Source organism: Anomaloglossus baeobatrachus, chromosome 6 (assembly GCF_048569485.1).
Source record: "Anomaloglossus baeobatrachus isolate aAnoBae1 chromosome 6, aAnoBae1.hap1, whole genome shotgun sequence".
Taxonomy (NCBI): domain Eukaryota; kingdom Metazoa; phylum Chordata; class Amphibia; order Anura; family Aromobatidae; genus Anomaloglossus; species Anomaloglossus baeobatrachus.
This window is the reverse complement of record NC_134358.1, coordinates 176345432-176362914: the sequence shown is the minus strand read 5'-3', so window position 1 is coordinate 176362914 and position 17483 is coordinate 176345432. Positions and strand designations below refer to the sequence as shown.

The 17483-nt window shown below is 46.6% G+C and overlaps 1 protein-coding gene across 2 annotated transcripts in view; it reads left to right on the top strand.

The window, feature by feature from the left end:
- Positions 1-17483, top strand: part of LAMA1 (laminin subunit alpha 1) — a 306682-nt gene that overhangs the window by 178187 nt on the left and 111012 nt on the right. For both annotated transcript variants that reach the window (XM_075314522.1, XM_075314523.1), the window contains exons 23-26: positions 5442-5678; positions 13426-13569; positions 14634-14813; positions 16628-16813. In XM_075314522.1, the coding sequence (XP_075170637.1) occupies positions 5442-5678; positions 13426-13569; positions 14634-14813; positions 16628-16813 (747 nt within the window). The remainder of the gene's footprint in view (positions 1-5441; positions 5679-13425; positions 13570-14633; positions 14814-16627; positions 16814-17483) is intronic.

The following is a 17483-nucleotide window of genomic DNA, read 5'->3' as shown; positions in this document are numbered from 1 at the left end:
AAATAACACAACAAAATGAACCCCAAAACTTGTTACCCACTTTCTTATGAACGCGCCGATACCCCACATGTGGTCAGAAACCTTTGTTTGGACAAATGGGAGGGCTCGGAACAGAAGGAGCAATATTTGAATTTTGGAAAGCAAATTTGGCTGAAATAGATTGCGGGCACCATGTTGCATTTACATGTCCGCCAAGGTACCTAAACAGCAGAAACCCCTTACAAGTGACAGCATTTTGGAAACTAGACCCCTTAAGGCTTCTATCTAGGGGTATAGTGAGCATTTTGGATCCACAGGTACTTCACAGATTTTGATAACGTTACGTTGTCACATTGAAAATTTTCATTTTTTTCTCAAAAATGTTGCTTTAGCATCAATTTTTTCACTTTTTCAAGAGGTAATTCCAAAAATGTGACCCCAATGTTTGTTACCCACTTTTTTATGAGCGCGGTGATACCTCACTTGTGGTCTGAAACCTTTGTTTGGAGAAATGGGAGGGCTTGGAACGGAAGGAGCAATATTTGAATTTTGGAAAGGAAATTTGGCTGAAAAAGATTGCGGGCACCATGTCGCATTTGGAGGACCCCTAAGGTACGTAAACAGCAAAAAAACACCACAAGTGACCCCATATTGGAAACTAGGCCCCTCAAGGAATTTATCTTGATGTTTGGTGAGTACCCTGAACCCCCAGGTGCTTTACAGAAGTTTATAACGTTGAGCCATGAAAATAAAAAAATAAAATTTTACCACAAAATTGTTACTTCAACCAGGTAGCTTTTTTTTTCACAAGGGTAACAGGAAAAAAATCACCATGAAATTTATTGCGCAATTTCTCCTGAGTTTGTTGATATCTTGTATGTGGTGGAAATCAACTGTTTGGGCACACTACAGGGCTCAGAAGAGAAGGAGTGCAATTTGACTGCAAAATTGGCTGGAATCAATAGCGGACGCCATGTTGCATTAGGAGAACCCCTGAGGTGCCTAAGCAGTGGAGGTCCCCCACAAGTGACCCCATTCTGGAAATAAGACCCCTCAAGGCTTTAATCTAGGTGTATATTGAGCATTTTGAATCCACGAATACTTCACAGAATTTGATAAGCTTAGGTTGCCATATTGAAATTTTCATTTTTTTCACAAAAATGTTGATTTAGCGACACATTTTTCACTTTTTCAAGAGGCAACAACAAAACGTGTACCCCACAGGTTGTTATCTAATTTCTTGTGAGCGCAGGGATACCACACATGTGGCCAAAAACCTTTGTTTGGATAAATGGGAGGGCTTGGAATGGAAGGAGCACCATTTGAATTTTGGAAAAGTTGAAGTAAATTGCGCGCACCATGTCACATTAGCAGGGCCCCTTGGGCACCTATACATCAGAAACCCCCCACAAGTGACCTCATTTTGGAAACTGGACCCCTCAAGGATTTTATTCAGGAGTATAGTAAACATTTTGAATCCACAGGTACTTCACAAAACTGTTGCTGTATCAAAAAATTTCTCACTGTTAAGGGGGCTTTACACGCTGCGACATCGCTAATGCGGAGTCGTTAGGGTCACGGAATTGGTGACGCACATCCGGCCGCATTAGCGATGTTGCTGCGTGTGACACCGATGAGCGATTTTGCATCGTTGCAAAAACGTGCAAAATCGCTCATCGGTGACATGGGGGTCCATTCTCGATTATCGTTACTGCAGCAGTAACGATGTAGTTCGTCGCTCCTGCGGCAGCACACATCGCTATGTGTGACGCCGCAGGAACGAGGAAGCTCCCCTTACCTGCCTTTCATGTGACACTAAAGGATGCCTAGCCTTGTATTTAGCCCAAAAAAAAAAAAAAGAATTAAAATAAATGACGTGGGGTCCCCCCTATTTTTGATAGCCAGCTAGGGTAAAGCAGACAGCTGTAGCCTGCAAACCACAGCTGACAGCTTCATCTTGTCTGGTGATCAATTTGGAGGGCTCCCCAAGCTGTTTTTTTTTTTTAATTATTTATAAATAAATAATTAAAAAAAACAAACAAACGTGGGGTCCCCCCAAATTAGATCACCAGCCAAGGTGAAGCTGACAGCTGGGGTCTGGTATTCTCAGGATGGGAAGAGCCACGGTTATTGGACTCTTCCCAGCCTAAAAATAGCAGGCCGCAGCCGCCCCAGAAGTGGCGCATCCATTAGATGCGCCAATTCTGGCGCTTCGCCCCAGCTCATCCCGCGCCCTGGTGCGTTGGCTAACGGGGTAATGAATGGGGTTGATACCAGGTGTGTAATGTCACCTGGCATCAAGCCCAGCAATTAGTTATGTCACGGCGTCTATCAGATACCCGACATAACTAATTGACAGTAATAAAAAAAAAATTGACAACAAAAAAAAATTTATTTGAAAAAACACTCCCCCAAACATTCCCTGATTGACCAATTTATTGAAAAGAAAAAAAAAAAATCCACAATAATCCATTTGGATGTCCCACGTCGCCTCTGGACCTTCTAGAATATGGGGGACACGTTCAGGGAACGTATCCCCCATTTTCTAGGAGGGCAGACCCTCCATTTTAGGAGAGTGGGTGCAAAGAATCTGCACCCACCCTCCCTGGGTCACAGCTGCAGAGTGCGAGCAGCCAGCGTCCTGAACACAGGAAGCTGACAGCTGCGCTCTGCTCATGTGACCGGAGTCTGCAGAGAAGGAGCCGGAGGAGGGGGCCGCGGGGGATCAGGGCTCCGACAGGTATGTATGACACCGGGGGACACCGGGGAACACCAGGGGGGGTAGGGGGGGACCCGGCGGGGCCTGGGGAGCAGGTTTCTGTCGTATGTGTTATGGCACATACGACAGAAACCATAGGAACAGTGTAAATGCGGCCGGCGCGCTGCTGTGATCGCCGGTGCGCGCGGCCATCTTGGATTTTCGGGAGGGGGTTGGGGGTCGGGGGGGGCACTTTGGGGACACCGGGGGACCGGAGGGAACCGGGAAAAAGATTTATCTCCCATCTGGCATGTTTGATCATGCCAGATGGGAGATAAATCATTTTTTACCGGCGCGGTCATTTACTATAACTTGATGATCGGTATACGGTGTATACCGGTCATCAGGTGAGCGGGGACCGGAAAAACCGGCCCGAATCATGATCTCCAGGGTCTCAGCTACCCCCGGCAGCTGAGACCCCGGAAATTTTCTGACTCTGGGGGGCGCTAGACCCTTTTTTCCGACCGCCGTTAAAAAGCGGCGGATCGGAAAAAGTACCCTTATTTACCGCCGTTAAAAGGCGTATCGGCGGTCGTAAAGGGGTTAAGCACAACAGACATAAGTGTGATTACTGTCACATTCAGGAGAGCTGATAGAAGGGTTTGTAATATGACACAGCTAAACTCAGCTGCACCGCCCCTCCCTCATACAGAATCATGCAGGAGGTCAGACCAGGAGATCACAGCTCACATCTCACACTAAAAAAATCCTTTCAGCTATTGTGGAAGTTTTTTATTTTTTTCTTTGAGTATAGACGTACACAAACCCAGTGAATTCTGTGTGATAACACCTATTTCTACCTATCAAGTTCCTTTATTGTTTTTAGTCAAAGACTCAACAGAGAAGGACTAAAACATCCTTGGTTTTATTGACTACGCTATACCTATCATTCCCTAATAGTGTGGGAGACCGCTGTGAACATGTTGTTATGTGATAAAATGGTTAGCTGTCTGGTTTAGATCATTAGCTAAGTCAGTCCTTTTGGTAGGAGAATTTCTTATTTACCAATCAAGGTAACCGGAGACATCTACTCTTGTTGAATATTTTATTCTCATATATGAGGAGACAGCTGAAAATCCCCTTCAAGGATCAATAGGCGAGAGAGTCTGTCCCTTCCAGAATTACATCTACTTTTATAATAATACACTCAAAGAAAGGAAACATACTTGGCACATATGTCTGATACTTTTCAAGGCCTACAGCTAAGGAACTTGTCCTTTCCCCAATCCATTTTAGAAAAGTACATTTCTAATGGCCACTTTACACACAGCGACATCGCTAGTGATGTTGCTGGTGAAAGCACCCGCCCCCGTCGGTTGTGCATCACGGGCAAATCGCTGCCCGTGGCGCACGACATCGCTAACACCCGTCACACATACTCACCTGCCTAGTGACGTCGCTGTGGCCGGCGAACCACCTCTTTTCTAAGGGGGCGGTTTGTGCGGTGTCACAGCGGCGTCACTAAGCGGCCACCCAATAGAAGTGGAGGGGCGGAGATGAGCAGCCGTAACATCCCGCCCACCTCCTTCCTTCCTCAGTGGCGGTGGCCGCAGGTACGATGTTGTTCCTCGTTCCTGCGGTGTCACACGTAGCAATGTGTGCTGCCGCAGGAACGACGAACAACAGCAGCAATGATATTTGAGATTAGAACGACTTGTCAATGATCAAAGATATGGGGAGTATTTTTGATCGTTAACGGTCGTTCCTGCGTTTCACATGCAACGACGTCGCTAATGAGGCCGGATGTGAGTCACGAATTCCGTGACCCCAACGACATCTCGTTAGCGATGTCGTTGCGTGTAAAGTGGCCTTTAGGTGGGCTTTGCACACTACGATATCACAGGTGCGATGTCGGTGGGGTCAAATCGAAAGTGCCGCACATCCGGCGTCGCTGTCGACATCGTAGTGTGTAAAGCCTTTTACATACGATTAACGAGCACAAAAGCATTGTTATTGTATGATCGGTGTAGGGTCCGACATTTCCATAATGCCGCTGCTGTGACGGTACGATGTTGTTCCTCGTTCCAGCAGGCAGCACACAGCGCTGTATGTGAAGCCGCTGGAGCGAGGAACATCTCCTACCTGCGTCCCGGCCGGCTATGCAGAAGGAAGGAGGTGGGCGGGATGTTTACGTCTCGCTCATCTCTGCCCCTCCGCTTCTATTGGCTGCCTGCCGTGGGACGTCGCTATGACGCCGCCCAACCCGCCCCCTTAGTAAGGAGGCAGTTCGCCGGCCAGAGCGACGTCGCAGGGCAGGTGAGTGCATGTGAAGCTGGCGTAGCGATAAAGTTCGCTACGGCAGCAGTCACAATATATCGTACCTGCGATGGAGGCGGGGACTATCGCTGTAGCGTCGGTAACACATTGTTACCGATGTCGCAGCATGCAAAGCCCGCCTTAGTCTTGCATAAATCACTTTAGACTTCTACTATTTGTTTAGAGAAGAAACACATACATAACTCAGTAGATATAATAATGAATACAGACAATTAGGATTACTTAAAATTTTCAACTATTAAAAACTAGTATGAGGCTAAAAATTCCTATAAAACCTTTCTTCTGTGGTTAGTGACTGATGAAGAGGCAGAGAAGTTGGTGGAAACATTCAAACCTGAGCGGTGGAGGATCTTTATGTAGCTAATAAGTCTGAAAATGTCTCCATACGTATGCATACATACAATGTTACTTATATTACTCATTACAGGAGTGTAACTGCAGCAGGGAAGGGTCGGGCCGGCCCCAGTGTGACCCTACAACTGGTCAGTGCCCATGCAGAGAGGAGTTTGGTGGGCAGACGTGCAATGCTTGTCTTTTTGGATACAGAAAATACCCCAGCTGTATTTCTTGTGACTGTGACGCCAAAGGAACCCAATCTGCCTGGTGCGATGAGAAACAGAAAGTATGCAGCTGTGAAGAAGAAACCGGTGCCTGTGCATGCAAGGTTAGAAACACAGTGATAAGTGTGGACGAGCGATCTGAAGATTCCACTAGTGTCTATGTGAGCAGGTACTGCAATAATAGGCAAAAAAGAAATGCCTAGTCAGATGCTGCCATCTACTGGACAAGTTCTGAAAATACTCATTTCTTTTAATTTTCATTATGAAGTTCTTAGAAGTGTAAGGTTAGGCGAAATTAGTGCTTAGTGTGGATCTGTCTTCAGTATTTCACAATTAAAGCTGCGTACAACATTAAATTGATATCTTAGACTATATCTTTGTATTGTGTTAGCCAGTAGAGATAAAATAAAAATGTTTAAAAGAACTGAGAGTCCTTTTTTTATCTTAGACTAGTGAGGCTGGTGGGCTTATTTTGAAAATCTAGGTAGAAATAATTGTATTATGTCAGTGATGGACGCGCGTGCTCACCACAGCTTGTTACTTGATCGAACCTCGAGCATCTGAGTTTGATAATCCTCAAGTTTCCCATTGACTTCCATCATACTCAGTATTTGAGTCTCGTTGGAGCACCCCGATGCTCTATCGAGTGACGAGGAATGGCGAGCAGACTCGCTCATCACTAATAATTGTGTTCAAGTTTCCCTGCCTAATATAAAAATAAACATTTTAGAAGCTTAGCTGCAATTGATCTCACTAAATGGATTATTTTAATTTAATGGGAACCTGTCACCAGATTTGGCAACTATGAGCTGCGCCCATCACCAGTGAGCCCTTATATACAGCATTCCAGAATACTGTATATAAGAGCCCAGGCCACTGTGTAGAACATAAAAAACCCTTTCATAACACTCACCTTGGGAGCGGTCTGATCCGAAGGGTTTCGCTGCACTCCGATCCATTGCCTCCTCTCTCTGGTCCAGCATTCTTTTCTTCTGAGGCCCATGTGCATGACGTGATTATATTATGCATACTAGCCAGCATTGCGGTCCTGCGCAGGCGAACTTTGATCTGTCCTGTTCAGGGCAGATCAAAGTATTGTAGTTGGCATGCATGGGTGATCTGTAAGCTTTCCTCGTGCCTGTGCATTACAGCACTATGCACTGTCCTCAGCATTGCAGATCAAAGTGCCTGCGCAGGACCGCAATGTCGGCCTTTGTGGATGACCTAGTCATGTCATACACACTGGGCTGGGTAGAAGGAGGACGGAGATCGTAGCAGAGAGGAGACGCCGGACCGAAGAGTGGAGGCACCTGACTGGGGAACAATGAGACCCATCTGACCTGACCACCCCAATAGGTGAGTATTATAAAAGTGTTTTTTACGTTATAGAGAAGTGGAAATATCAAAAAACTGACCCGCACATCCAACAAATGTGAACAGGTGCTAACTGAAAAAACATAGTAATTATAAATGCATACAGACGCACACTGATAAAGCCAAAAATGTACAAGGGAAAATATGGCACTGCATTACTGCAAAAGAGAGATATTTAGTTTATGTATTGGCCAATGCATGTAAGTCCGGAAACCAACGGCAAGGTATATCTCTGTCATCCGGGAACCTAACTTAAATGCCACTATCTAGGTTAAAAACAACCGTATCTGGGCAAAATGCCACTATTTGGACTACAAACCTCCATGTATGGGCAGTTAGGCTCCTGCTACAATGGTTATGAACACAGCCAGGTCATAGGGCGGAGTGCTCAGTCAGAAAAAGACTCACTAGAAATATCAAAAAACTGACCCACACATCCACATGGAGGTTTGTAGCCCAAATAGTGGCATTTTGCCCAGATACCGATGTTTTTAACCTACATAGTGTCATTTAAGTTAGGTTCCCGGATTACAGAGACATACCTTGACGTTGGTTTCCGGGCTTACATGCATTGGCGAATACATAAACTAAATATCTCTCTTTTGCAGTAATGCAGTGCCATATTTTCCCTTGTACATTTTTGGCTTTTTCAATGTGCGACTGTATGCATTTATAGTTATAGAGAAGTGGCCTGGGCTTTTATATACAGTACTAAAAGGTGGCCCGATTCTAACGCATCGGGTATTCTAGAATTTACGTATTGTGTAGTTAATGTACGATTTTTGTTATATATATATATATATATATATATATAGATGTTGTTGTGTGTAGTTACCAAGTGTTTGTGTAGGGCGCTGTAAATGTTCTGGGTGGGGGGGTGTGAGAGCGGTGTTGTTTGTGTGTTGCGTTGTGTGTTTTGCGTTGTTTGTGGAGCGCTGTGTGTGTGTGGTGCTGTGTGTTGCGCGGTTTGTGTGGGTGTGGGGTGCGTGTGTTTTGGGGGGAGGTATGTTTTGTGCAGTGTGTGTGTTGCGCGGTATGTGCGTATATTTATGTATGCCGCGGTGTTTGTGTGTTGGGTGTTGTGTGTGTGCGGCGTTGTCTGTGTGTGTGTGGGTGTCTGTGTAGGGCGGTGTTTGTGGTTCCCAGTGTGTGTGTGGTGTGTTGTGCGGTGCGCGTGTGGCGGTGTGTGTGTTTTGGGGGGAGGTGTGCACCCCCACAGTGCTCCATCCCCCATGCTGCGCACCCCCCATCGTGCTCCTTCCCCCATGCTGCGCATCCCCATCGTGCTCCATCCCCCATGCTGCGCACCCCCCATCGTGCTCCATCCCCCATGCTGCGCACCCCTCATCGTGCTCCATCCCTCATGCTGCGCACCCCTCATCGTGCTCCATCCCCCAGGCTGCGCACCTCCCATCGTGTTCCATCCCCCATGCTGCGCACCCCCCATCGTGCGCCATCCCCCATGCTGCGCATCCCCCATCGTGCTCCATCCCCCATGCTGCGCACCCCCCATCGTGCTCCATCTCCCATGCTGCGCACCTCCCATCGTGTTCCATCCCCCATGCTGCGCACCCCCTATCGTGCTATATCTCCCATGCTGCGCACCCCCCATCATGCTCCATCCTCCATGCTGCACACCCCCCATCGTGCTCCATCCTCCATGCTGCACCCCCCCCATCGTGCTCCATCCCCCATGCTGGGGCCGCCAGGGGCGGGTCCGAGCGTGGCAACGTGTGTCGGGGGCAGGGCTGAGCGGGCGAGGCTTCAGCGTATGCCGGCTCCCTGCACGTGTACCGGGAGCCGGTGTACGCTGGTAACCATGATACACATCGGGTAACTAAGGGAAGCGCTTCCTATGCTGACTACACTGTCACGGTGACACAATTTTGGAGCAAGACAGACAGACAGAATAAGGCAATTATATATATAGACTAGAAGGTGGCCCGATTCTACGCATCGGGTATTCTAGAATTTACGTATTGTGTAGTTCATGTATGATTTTTGTTTTATATATATATATATATATATATATATATATATATATATATATATATATATAGATGTTGTTGTGTGTAGTTACCAAGTGTTTGTGTAGGGGCTGTACATGTTCTGGGTGTTGTCTGGGTGTAGCGGGGGGTGAGAGCGGTGTTGTTTGTGTGTTGCGTTGTGTGTCGTTATTTGTGGAGCGCTGTGTGTCTGTATCGTTGTGTATGTGTGTTGCGCGGTTTGTGTGGGTGTGTGTGTGTGTTTTGGGGGGAGGTATGTTTTGTGCAATGTGTGTGTTGTGCGGTATGTGCGTATATTTGTGTATGCCGCGGTGTTTGTGTGTTGGGTGTTGTGTGTCTGCTGCGTTGAGTGTGCGAGTGAGTCTGAGTCTGAGTCTGAGTGTGCGTGTGAGTGTGCATGTGAGTCTGAGTGTGAATGTGAGTGTGCGTGTGAGTCTGAGTGTGCGTTTGAGTCTGAGTGTGAGTGTGCGTTTGAGTCTGAGTGTGAGTGTTTGTGTGAGTCTGAGTGTAAGTCTGAGTCTGAGTGTGAGTGTGCGTCTGAGTGTGAGTGTGCGTGTGAGTCTGAGTGTGAGTGTGCGTGTGAGTCTGAGTGTGAGTGTGAGTGTGCGTGTAAGTCTGAGTGTGCGTTTGAGTCTGAGTGTGAGTGTGCGTTTGAGTCTGAGTGTGAGTGTTTGTGTGAGTCTGAGTGTAAGTCTGAGTCTGAGTGTGAGTGTGCGTCTGAGTGTGAGTGTGCGTGTGAGTCTGAGTGTGAGTGTGCGTGTGAGTCTGAGTGTGAGTGTGCGTGTGAGTCTGAGTGTGCATGTGAGTCTGAGTGTGCGTGTGCGTGTGAGTCTGAGTGTGCGTGCGAGTGTGAGTGTGCGTGTGAGTGTGCGTGTGAGTGTGAGTGTAAGTGTGAGTGTGAGTCTGAGTCTGAGTGTGCTTGTGAGTTTGAGTGTGAGTCTGAGTGTGAGTCTGAGTGTGAGTCTGAGTCTGAGTGTGAGTGAGTCTGTGTCTGAGTGTGAGTCTGTGTGCGTGTGCGTCTGAGTGTGCGTCTGAGTCTGAGTCTGCGTCTGAGTGTGCGTCTGAGTGTGCGTCTGAGTGTGAGTCTGAGTGTGAGTCTGAGTGTGAGTCTGAGTCTGAGTGTGAGTGTGAGTCTGCGTCTGAGTCTGCATCTGAGTGTGAGTGTGAGTGTGAGTCTGAGTCTGAGTGTGAGTCTGAGTGTGAGTCTGAGTGTGAGTGTGAGTCTGAGTGTGAGTGAGTCTGAGTGTGAGTGTGAGTCTGAGTGAGTGTGAGTGTGAGTCTGAGTGTGAGTCTGAGTCTGAGTGTGAGTGAGTCTGTGTGAGTGTGAGTCTGTGTGCGTGTGAGTCTGAGTCTGTGTCTGAGTGTGCGTCTGAGTCTGTGTCTGAGTCTGCGTCTGAGTGTGCGTCTGAGTGTGCGTGTGAGTCTGAGTGTGAGTGTGAGTCTGAGTGTGAGTGTGAGTGTGAGTGAGTCTGAGTGTGAGTGTGAGTCTGAATGTGAGTCTGAGTGAGTCTGAGTGTGAGTGTGAGTCTGCGTCTGAGTCTGCATCTGAGTCTGCGTCTGAGTGTGAGTCTGAGTGTGAGTCTGAGTGTGAGTCTGAGTGTGAGTGAGTCTGAGTGTGAGAGTGAGTGTGAGTGTGAGTCTGCGTCTGAGTGTGAGTGTGAGTCTGAGTGTGAGTCTGAGTGTGAGTGTGAGTGAGTCTGAGTGTGAGTGTGAGTGTGAGTGTGAGTGTGAGTCTGCGTCTGAGTCTGCGTCTGAGTGTGAGTGTGAGTCTGAGTCTGAGTGTGAGTGTGAGTGTGCGTGTAAGTCTGAGTGTGAGTTTGAGTCTGAGTGTGAGTGCTTGTGTGAGTCTGAGTGTAAGTCTGAGTCTGAGTGTGAGTGTGCGTCTGAGTGTGAGTGTGCGTCTGAGTGTCAGTGTGAGTCTGAGTGTAAGTCTGAGTGTGAGTGTGCGTGTGCGTGTGAGTGTAAGTGTGAGTGTGAGTCTGAGTCTGAGTGTGCTTGTGAGTTTGAGTGTGAGTCTGAGTGTGAGTCTGAGTGTGATTATGGGGAGATAAGGTATGCACACCAGTGACTATGTAAGGGGAATACATGGAAAAGCAGAAACTGCTGTGTGAATACTGACTTGAAAAATCCAATAGCTACATGTAAGAGTGAAAATGTGAAAAATGGAATCTGCATTACTGCCATGTTCACAAACGAAAAACTACTAACAATAACGATTTCACTCTTCATATAGCTATTGGATTTTTCAAGTCAGTATTCACACAGCAGTTTCTGCTATTCCATGTATTCCCCTTACATAGTCACTGGTGTGCATACCTTATCTCCCCATAGTGATGTTTTTTTAGGTTTTTTGCACCCAGTTCAGACTTAGAATGGAGTTCCAAACGTTATTCGTTATTGTTAGTAGTTTTTCGTTTGTGAACCCTCCCCACCACACCTATTGCCAATCCATATAATACGCATAAATAGCCTGGGTCTCAGCTTCCCATACACGGTAAGTTTTTTTAACTGCATGAGAGGACACACACAAGCTAGGGACCCCAACGTAGAGAAATACTTTGGCGTAGTGTTGGGGCTCTATTGCATTGATCAATTCAGTAGCTAAATTTCTCTTGATTCATATGTTCATGGCAGTAATGCAGATTCCATTTTTCACATTTTCACTCTTCATATAGCTATTGGATTTTTCAAGTCAGTATTCACACAGCAGTTTCTGCTATTCCATGTATTCCCCTTACATAGTCACTGGTGTGCATACCTTATCTCCCCATAGTGATGTTTTTTTAGGTTTTTTGCACCCAGTTCAGACTTAGAATGGTGTTCCAAACGTTATTCGTTATTGAGTGTGAGTCTGAGTGTGAGTCTGAGTGTGAGTCTGAGTGTGAGTCTGAGTGTGAGTGTGAGTCTGAGTGTGAGTCTGAGTGTGAGTCTGAGTGTGAGTCTGAGTGTGAGTCTGAGTGTGCGTCTGAGTCTGAGTGTGAGTCTGAGTCTGAGTGTGAGTCTGTGTGCGTGTGAGTCTGAGTCTGCGTCTGAGTCTGCGTCTGAGTGTGCGTCTGAGTGTGCGTCTGAGTGTGCGTCTGAGTGTGCGTCTGAGTCTGAGTCTGAGTGTGAGTCTGAGTGTGAGTCTGAGTGCGTGTGAGTCTGAGTCTGTGTCTGAGTCTGCGTCTGAGTGTGCGTCTGAGTGTGCGTCTGAGTGTGCGTCTGAGTCTGCGTCTGAGTGTGCGTCTGAGTGTGCGTCTGAGTGTGCGTCTGAGTGTGCGTCTGAGTGTGCGTCTGCGTCTGAGTCTGCGTCTGAGTGTGAGTCTGAGTGTGAGTGTGTGAGTCTGAGTGTGAGTCTGAGTGTGCGTCTGAGTCTGTGTCTGAGTGTGCGTCTGAGTGTGTGTGCGTCTGAGTGTGCGTCTGAGTCTGCGTCTGAGTCTGCGTCTGAGTGTGAGTCTGAGTGTGCGTCTGAGTCTGTGTCTGAGTGTGCGTCTGAGTCTGTGTCTGCGTCTGAGTGTGCGTCTGAGTGTGCGTCTGAGTGTGCGTCTGAGTGTGCGTCTGAGTGTGAGTCTGAGTGTGAGTGTGTGAGTCTGAGTGTGAGTCTGAGTGTGCGTCTGAGTGTGTGTCTGCGTCTGAGTGTGCGTCTGAGTGTGCGTCTGAGTCTGCGTCTGAGTCTGCGTCTGAGTGTGAGTCTGAGTGTGCGTCTGAGTCTGTGTCTGAGTGTGCGTCTGAGTCTGTGTCTGCGTCTGAGTGTGCGTCTGAGTGTGCGTCTGAGTCTGCGTCTGAGTGTGCGTCTGAGTGTGCGTCTGAGTCTGAGTCTGCGTCTGAGTGTGAGTCTGAGTGTGAGTGGCGGCCAATCCGTGCGGGGGAGTCGGATCCGAGGCGAGGCGAGCGGCCAATCCATGCGGGGGAGGAGCCGAGGCAAGGCGAGCGGCCAATCCGTGCGGGGGGCGGGGCCATGGCGAGCCCAGCGGCCAATCAGCTTTGTGTCACCGTAAGGACACTTAGTGTCACCGTAAGGACACAATTTTGGAGCATGACAGACAGACAGACAGACAGACAGACAGAATAAGGCAATTATATAGATAGATTCTAGAATGCTGTATATAAGAGCCCACTGGTGGTGGCCGCAGCTTATAGTCGCCAAATCTGGTGACAGGTTCCCTTTAAGGATTATAGACCCAGTCTAAAAAGGATCATCAAAGTAAGTACACCAGTCTCATCAGGGTAAGAGAGCCATTTAGTGATGTATGCAGCTTGTTTTGTGAAATCTGGTGACAATCTTCTTACATGATGGTGGATTTGCACACCTTCGCATTAAATAACAGTGGTAGCAATGACGTGTAATAAAGACACTATTGCAGATTTTGTCTTATGGTGCAGGAACTTTAATTTTATACCTCCTGAACAGATTTCTGGGCTTCCTGAGTCACTAAAATAAGACTTTATAACTACAATGAAACATCTTTTTTAAATGACTTTTCTGTTACAGGAAAATGTCTATGGAAGCTATTGTAATGAATGTAAAAGTGGGACCTTTGCCCTCCGTGCTGGTAACCCTGTGGGGTGCTCTCCGTGCTTCTGTTCTGGGGTGTCCCAGTTGTGTGCAGAGATTGAAGATTATGTGCACATCCCAGTAAGTCCTCCATATATTATATATTCAGAGTACATACATACAGTATTGATTAATTCGATAATTAGTAATATATTGTAATAGTCCTTAAGTACACGGGCAAAGTAACCTTACCCCGGAATATAGAATATAACCTTTTGGATCATTTTTCTTTTTCTTAGTTGCATGTAATTGGAGCTAAAAATCATTTTTTCCTGTTGGGTTTCAGTATTACTTTTGCTTTCGATAGCCTCTGTGTTGTTGTGTCTACTGCAGGTTCACACAATGAGTTAACTAAGAATCCATCAGGGAGTTTTCAATTCTTTAATCTGTCTTTTTCTGAGCTCCTCTTAGCTGGTTTATGATCTCAAAATTACATCAAAGATGAATGCAAAGGGCCTCCAAAAAAATAAGCAATCAGGGGAAGGATAATGATGATTATTCATGGTCACACTATGATGTTTTTAATTTTTTTTTATTTCAATTTTAGTTTTTTTTTATTTAGTTACCTTGTCCTGAGCAACGTATACTCCCTTAGTTGATTAATTAATTGTGAACATTTGGGAGGGTTCTTTTGCCCAGAAGAAAATGGCTATATATATATATCCTTTTTTAGTACTATGGTGACTAAGACCTGATGAAGGCGTACCGCCGAAACGCGTAGTCTTTTTTATCATCTACCATCTGTCAGTGTTGTCAGCCGGTGTTATCATACCTTTTTGGATATATTCTTTTTAACAAAGTTGAAATAAAGAAATGCCTTTTATTCAAATCCTTGGAGTCTGAGCTGGATCCTTCCCCTGGTTGCTTCTTGTCTATATACGGCTGGCTGCCGTGAACCATGCTGGGACCGAGGATACTTATCTGGAAGAACTAATCAGGCTGACTTCCACGGTGGTGAGCGGTTCAAGTGTTCTGTGTCTACAATTATTTTATAAAAAAATAAACAATGCAAAATTTTACATGACACCTAGTTGTACAAATTATTTCAGCTTCAAAATATGCAAGTAAAAAAGAAAACTGTCCCCAAAATTGGACAACCCCTTTAAACTTTCCATAGTTGTGAGATCACATTAAATGTCTTCTAGATCTCCCTGGTCCCGGCACAGTCCGTTCTCCGCGTGGTGTCTCTGGGCAATATGACGGGAACTACAAATGGAGTGTTTTCTGAGGAGGTCGATATGCTGCTTGATGCATCGGTCATAAGACAGACCCTCTCATCAGACACGTTTTATTGGCGGTTACCAGAACAGTTCCTTGGTGATAAGGTTAGTAATATGCCTCATTAGCATAAAATCCTTCTATCTAATTTATGGTGAGTGAGCACTACCATGCTCAGGTGCTTGGTACACGTAACGAGCAGTTGGACGCTCAGACAGGCTCAACTCATGTACCAAGTATAATAGCAGTCAATGGGGAGCTCGAGGATTTTTCCAGAAGATCTTCCAGAAAAATCCTCAAGTTCCTATTGACTTTTATTATACTCGGGTACTCAAGTCACACGTAGTGTCCAAATGCTCCTAAAATGTACCGAGTTTTCGAGCATGGTAGTATTCACTCATCACTAATAAAATGATATAATTTTAAGATTTACTATTTACCGTATTTTTCGGACTATAAGACGCACCCTGGTTTTAGAGGAGGAAAATGGGAAAATAAAACTTTAAGCAAAAAATGTGGTCATGACACACTGATATGGGGCGAGGATCTGCTGCTGACACTGTTATGGGGGTAATGTCCCCAAATTCTCTACTAAGGTACCCCATCCTGGTAATGATCCTCCTGCCTTGTATATGATCCTGCTACAAACCCCCATCCTGCTCCTATACCAGCATCCTGCTCATATTCCCCCATCCTGCTCATATACTCCCATCCTGTTCATATACCCCAATCCTATTGATATACCCCCATCTTATTGGTATACCCCCCATCCATCCTGCTCATATTCCCCCATCCATCCTGCTCATATACTCCCATCCTGTTCATATACCACCATCCTGTTCATATACCCCCATCCTGTTCATATACCCCCATCCTGTTCATATACCCCCATCCTGTTCATATACCCCCATCCTGTTCATATACCCCCATCCTGTTCATATACCCCCATCCTGTTCATATACTCCCATCCTGTTCATATACCCCCATCCTGTTCATATATTTCCATCCTGTTCATATACTCCCATCCTGTTCATATACTCCCATCCTGTTCATATACTCCCATCCTGTTCATATACCCCCATCCTGTTCATATACCCCCATCCTGCCTGCTCATATACTCCCATCCTGCTATATGCCCCCATCGTGCTCATATACCATCCTGGTATATGGCCTGTATCCTATAGCACAGAGAAAAAAATAAACGTTTATACTCACCTGTTCCTCACTCCCTGCAGCACCAATCATCTTCCTCTCTGCGCCACTGACCTGTGTGTGTGCAGCCGTTCCCCTGCTGCATCGCGATGTCTTCCTGTCTGTGCCGATCAGCTGATCAGCTCAGCACAGATCAGCTGACCGGCACAGACAGGAAGACATCGCGTGCAGCAGGGGGACAGCTCCACACACGGGGACGGGTGAGTACACTGATTCACTGCACCCCGCACTGATGATGACGCACGGGGGCAGTGAATACAGCCGCACATGATCACTCCAGGCTGTAATTGCCAGGGGTGATCATGCGGCCGGCTCTTTGCTATGCGCGCGTCCCCGCTCGTCCCCGCTCGTCCTCCCGCCCACCTCTCAGCGCCGGCTTCTGCACTGAGAAATGGGCGAGAGGATAGGCGTGCATATGTAATGAGCGGGCCCACGTGGTCACGAGCAGGCGCTGCTACAGCCTGCTCGTGCCCCCGATGACCCGCAGCACCCTCATTCCCGGCCGCAGCCCTATAGTCAAACCATAAGACGCACCCCCAACTTTCCCCCAACATTTGGGGGAAAAAAAGTGTGTCTTATGGTCCGAAAAATACGGTATCTTTATGGCATATGTCTGAGGATTTTCTCATTTCTTTCTGATCTCATACTTCAGAACATTTGACATTTTGATATAACTGTAACATTTACATTCTGTTTTGCCTTGTGACAGCTGACGGCCTATGGAGGGTCAATGACTTATGTTATTACGTATTATGCACTTGCCAATTCTGGACCTTCAGATTTGGAGCCACACATTATAATCAGTGGAGGACACCTCAAAAAGATGACTATTTTTATGAATAAACCGAGTCCTGCTATTGGTATTAGGAGTGAGATGAAAATTCACATGAAAGAGGTAAGAATTATGTACAAGGTGCCTTCTAAATTTAGTAATTTATCTGGATTATCTAAAGAAGTGCATCACAGACTTTTTTTTTGTAAAAAAAAAAAAAAAAAATACAAAAATCACATACAAAATTGTTTTTTTCCCCCTGAGGAAGGAGACAGATGAGTCTCTGAAACGCGTTTGATGTTTAAATAAAAAGAACATTGTTTTTATGACATTGATGTTCGTGGTTTTCAGCGCGGCAAAGAACCTTTTTTTCTCCAGTATGCATCACATAGGAGACACTGGAGCATATACAGTACATCACATATTAAATGCTGATGCTGCTGTATATATATCACTTGGGATACAGTGGAGAACTAGTGGATATACATAACATGGGAGACACTGGAGCTGGAGCATATGTGACGCCCCTGGACTATCAGGTCATCACAGGGTACTGCACAAGCTGCACAGTATTCCGCCTCCCTCTTGGTTCTGGGTCCCTAATTAAATGGTTTTCCTCCAACAGCAAATCAAACCCTAGAGACACCCTGCACCACACCCACCTGACACACCAGTGGACGGCTTGAGTGGAATAGAGCTGCCCACCTGGGGGGTCAGGGAGGGGAGGTGAGGAGTGTAGTGAGTCTGTCTGTGAGTAGAGAGAGAGTTGGAGTAGCCCTCAAGCTGAGAGGAG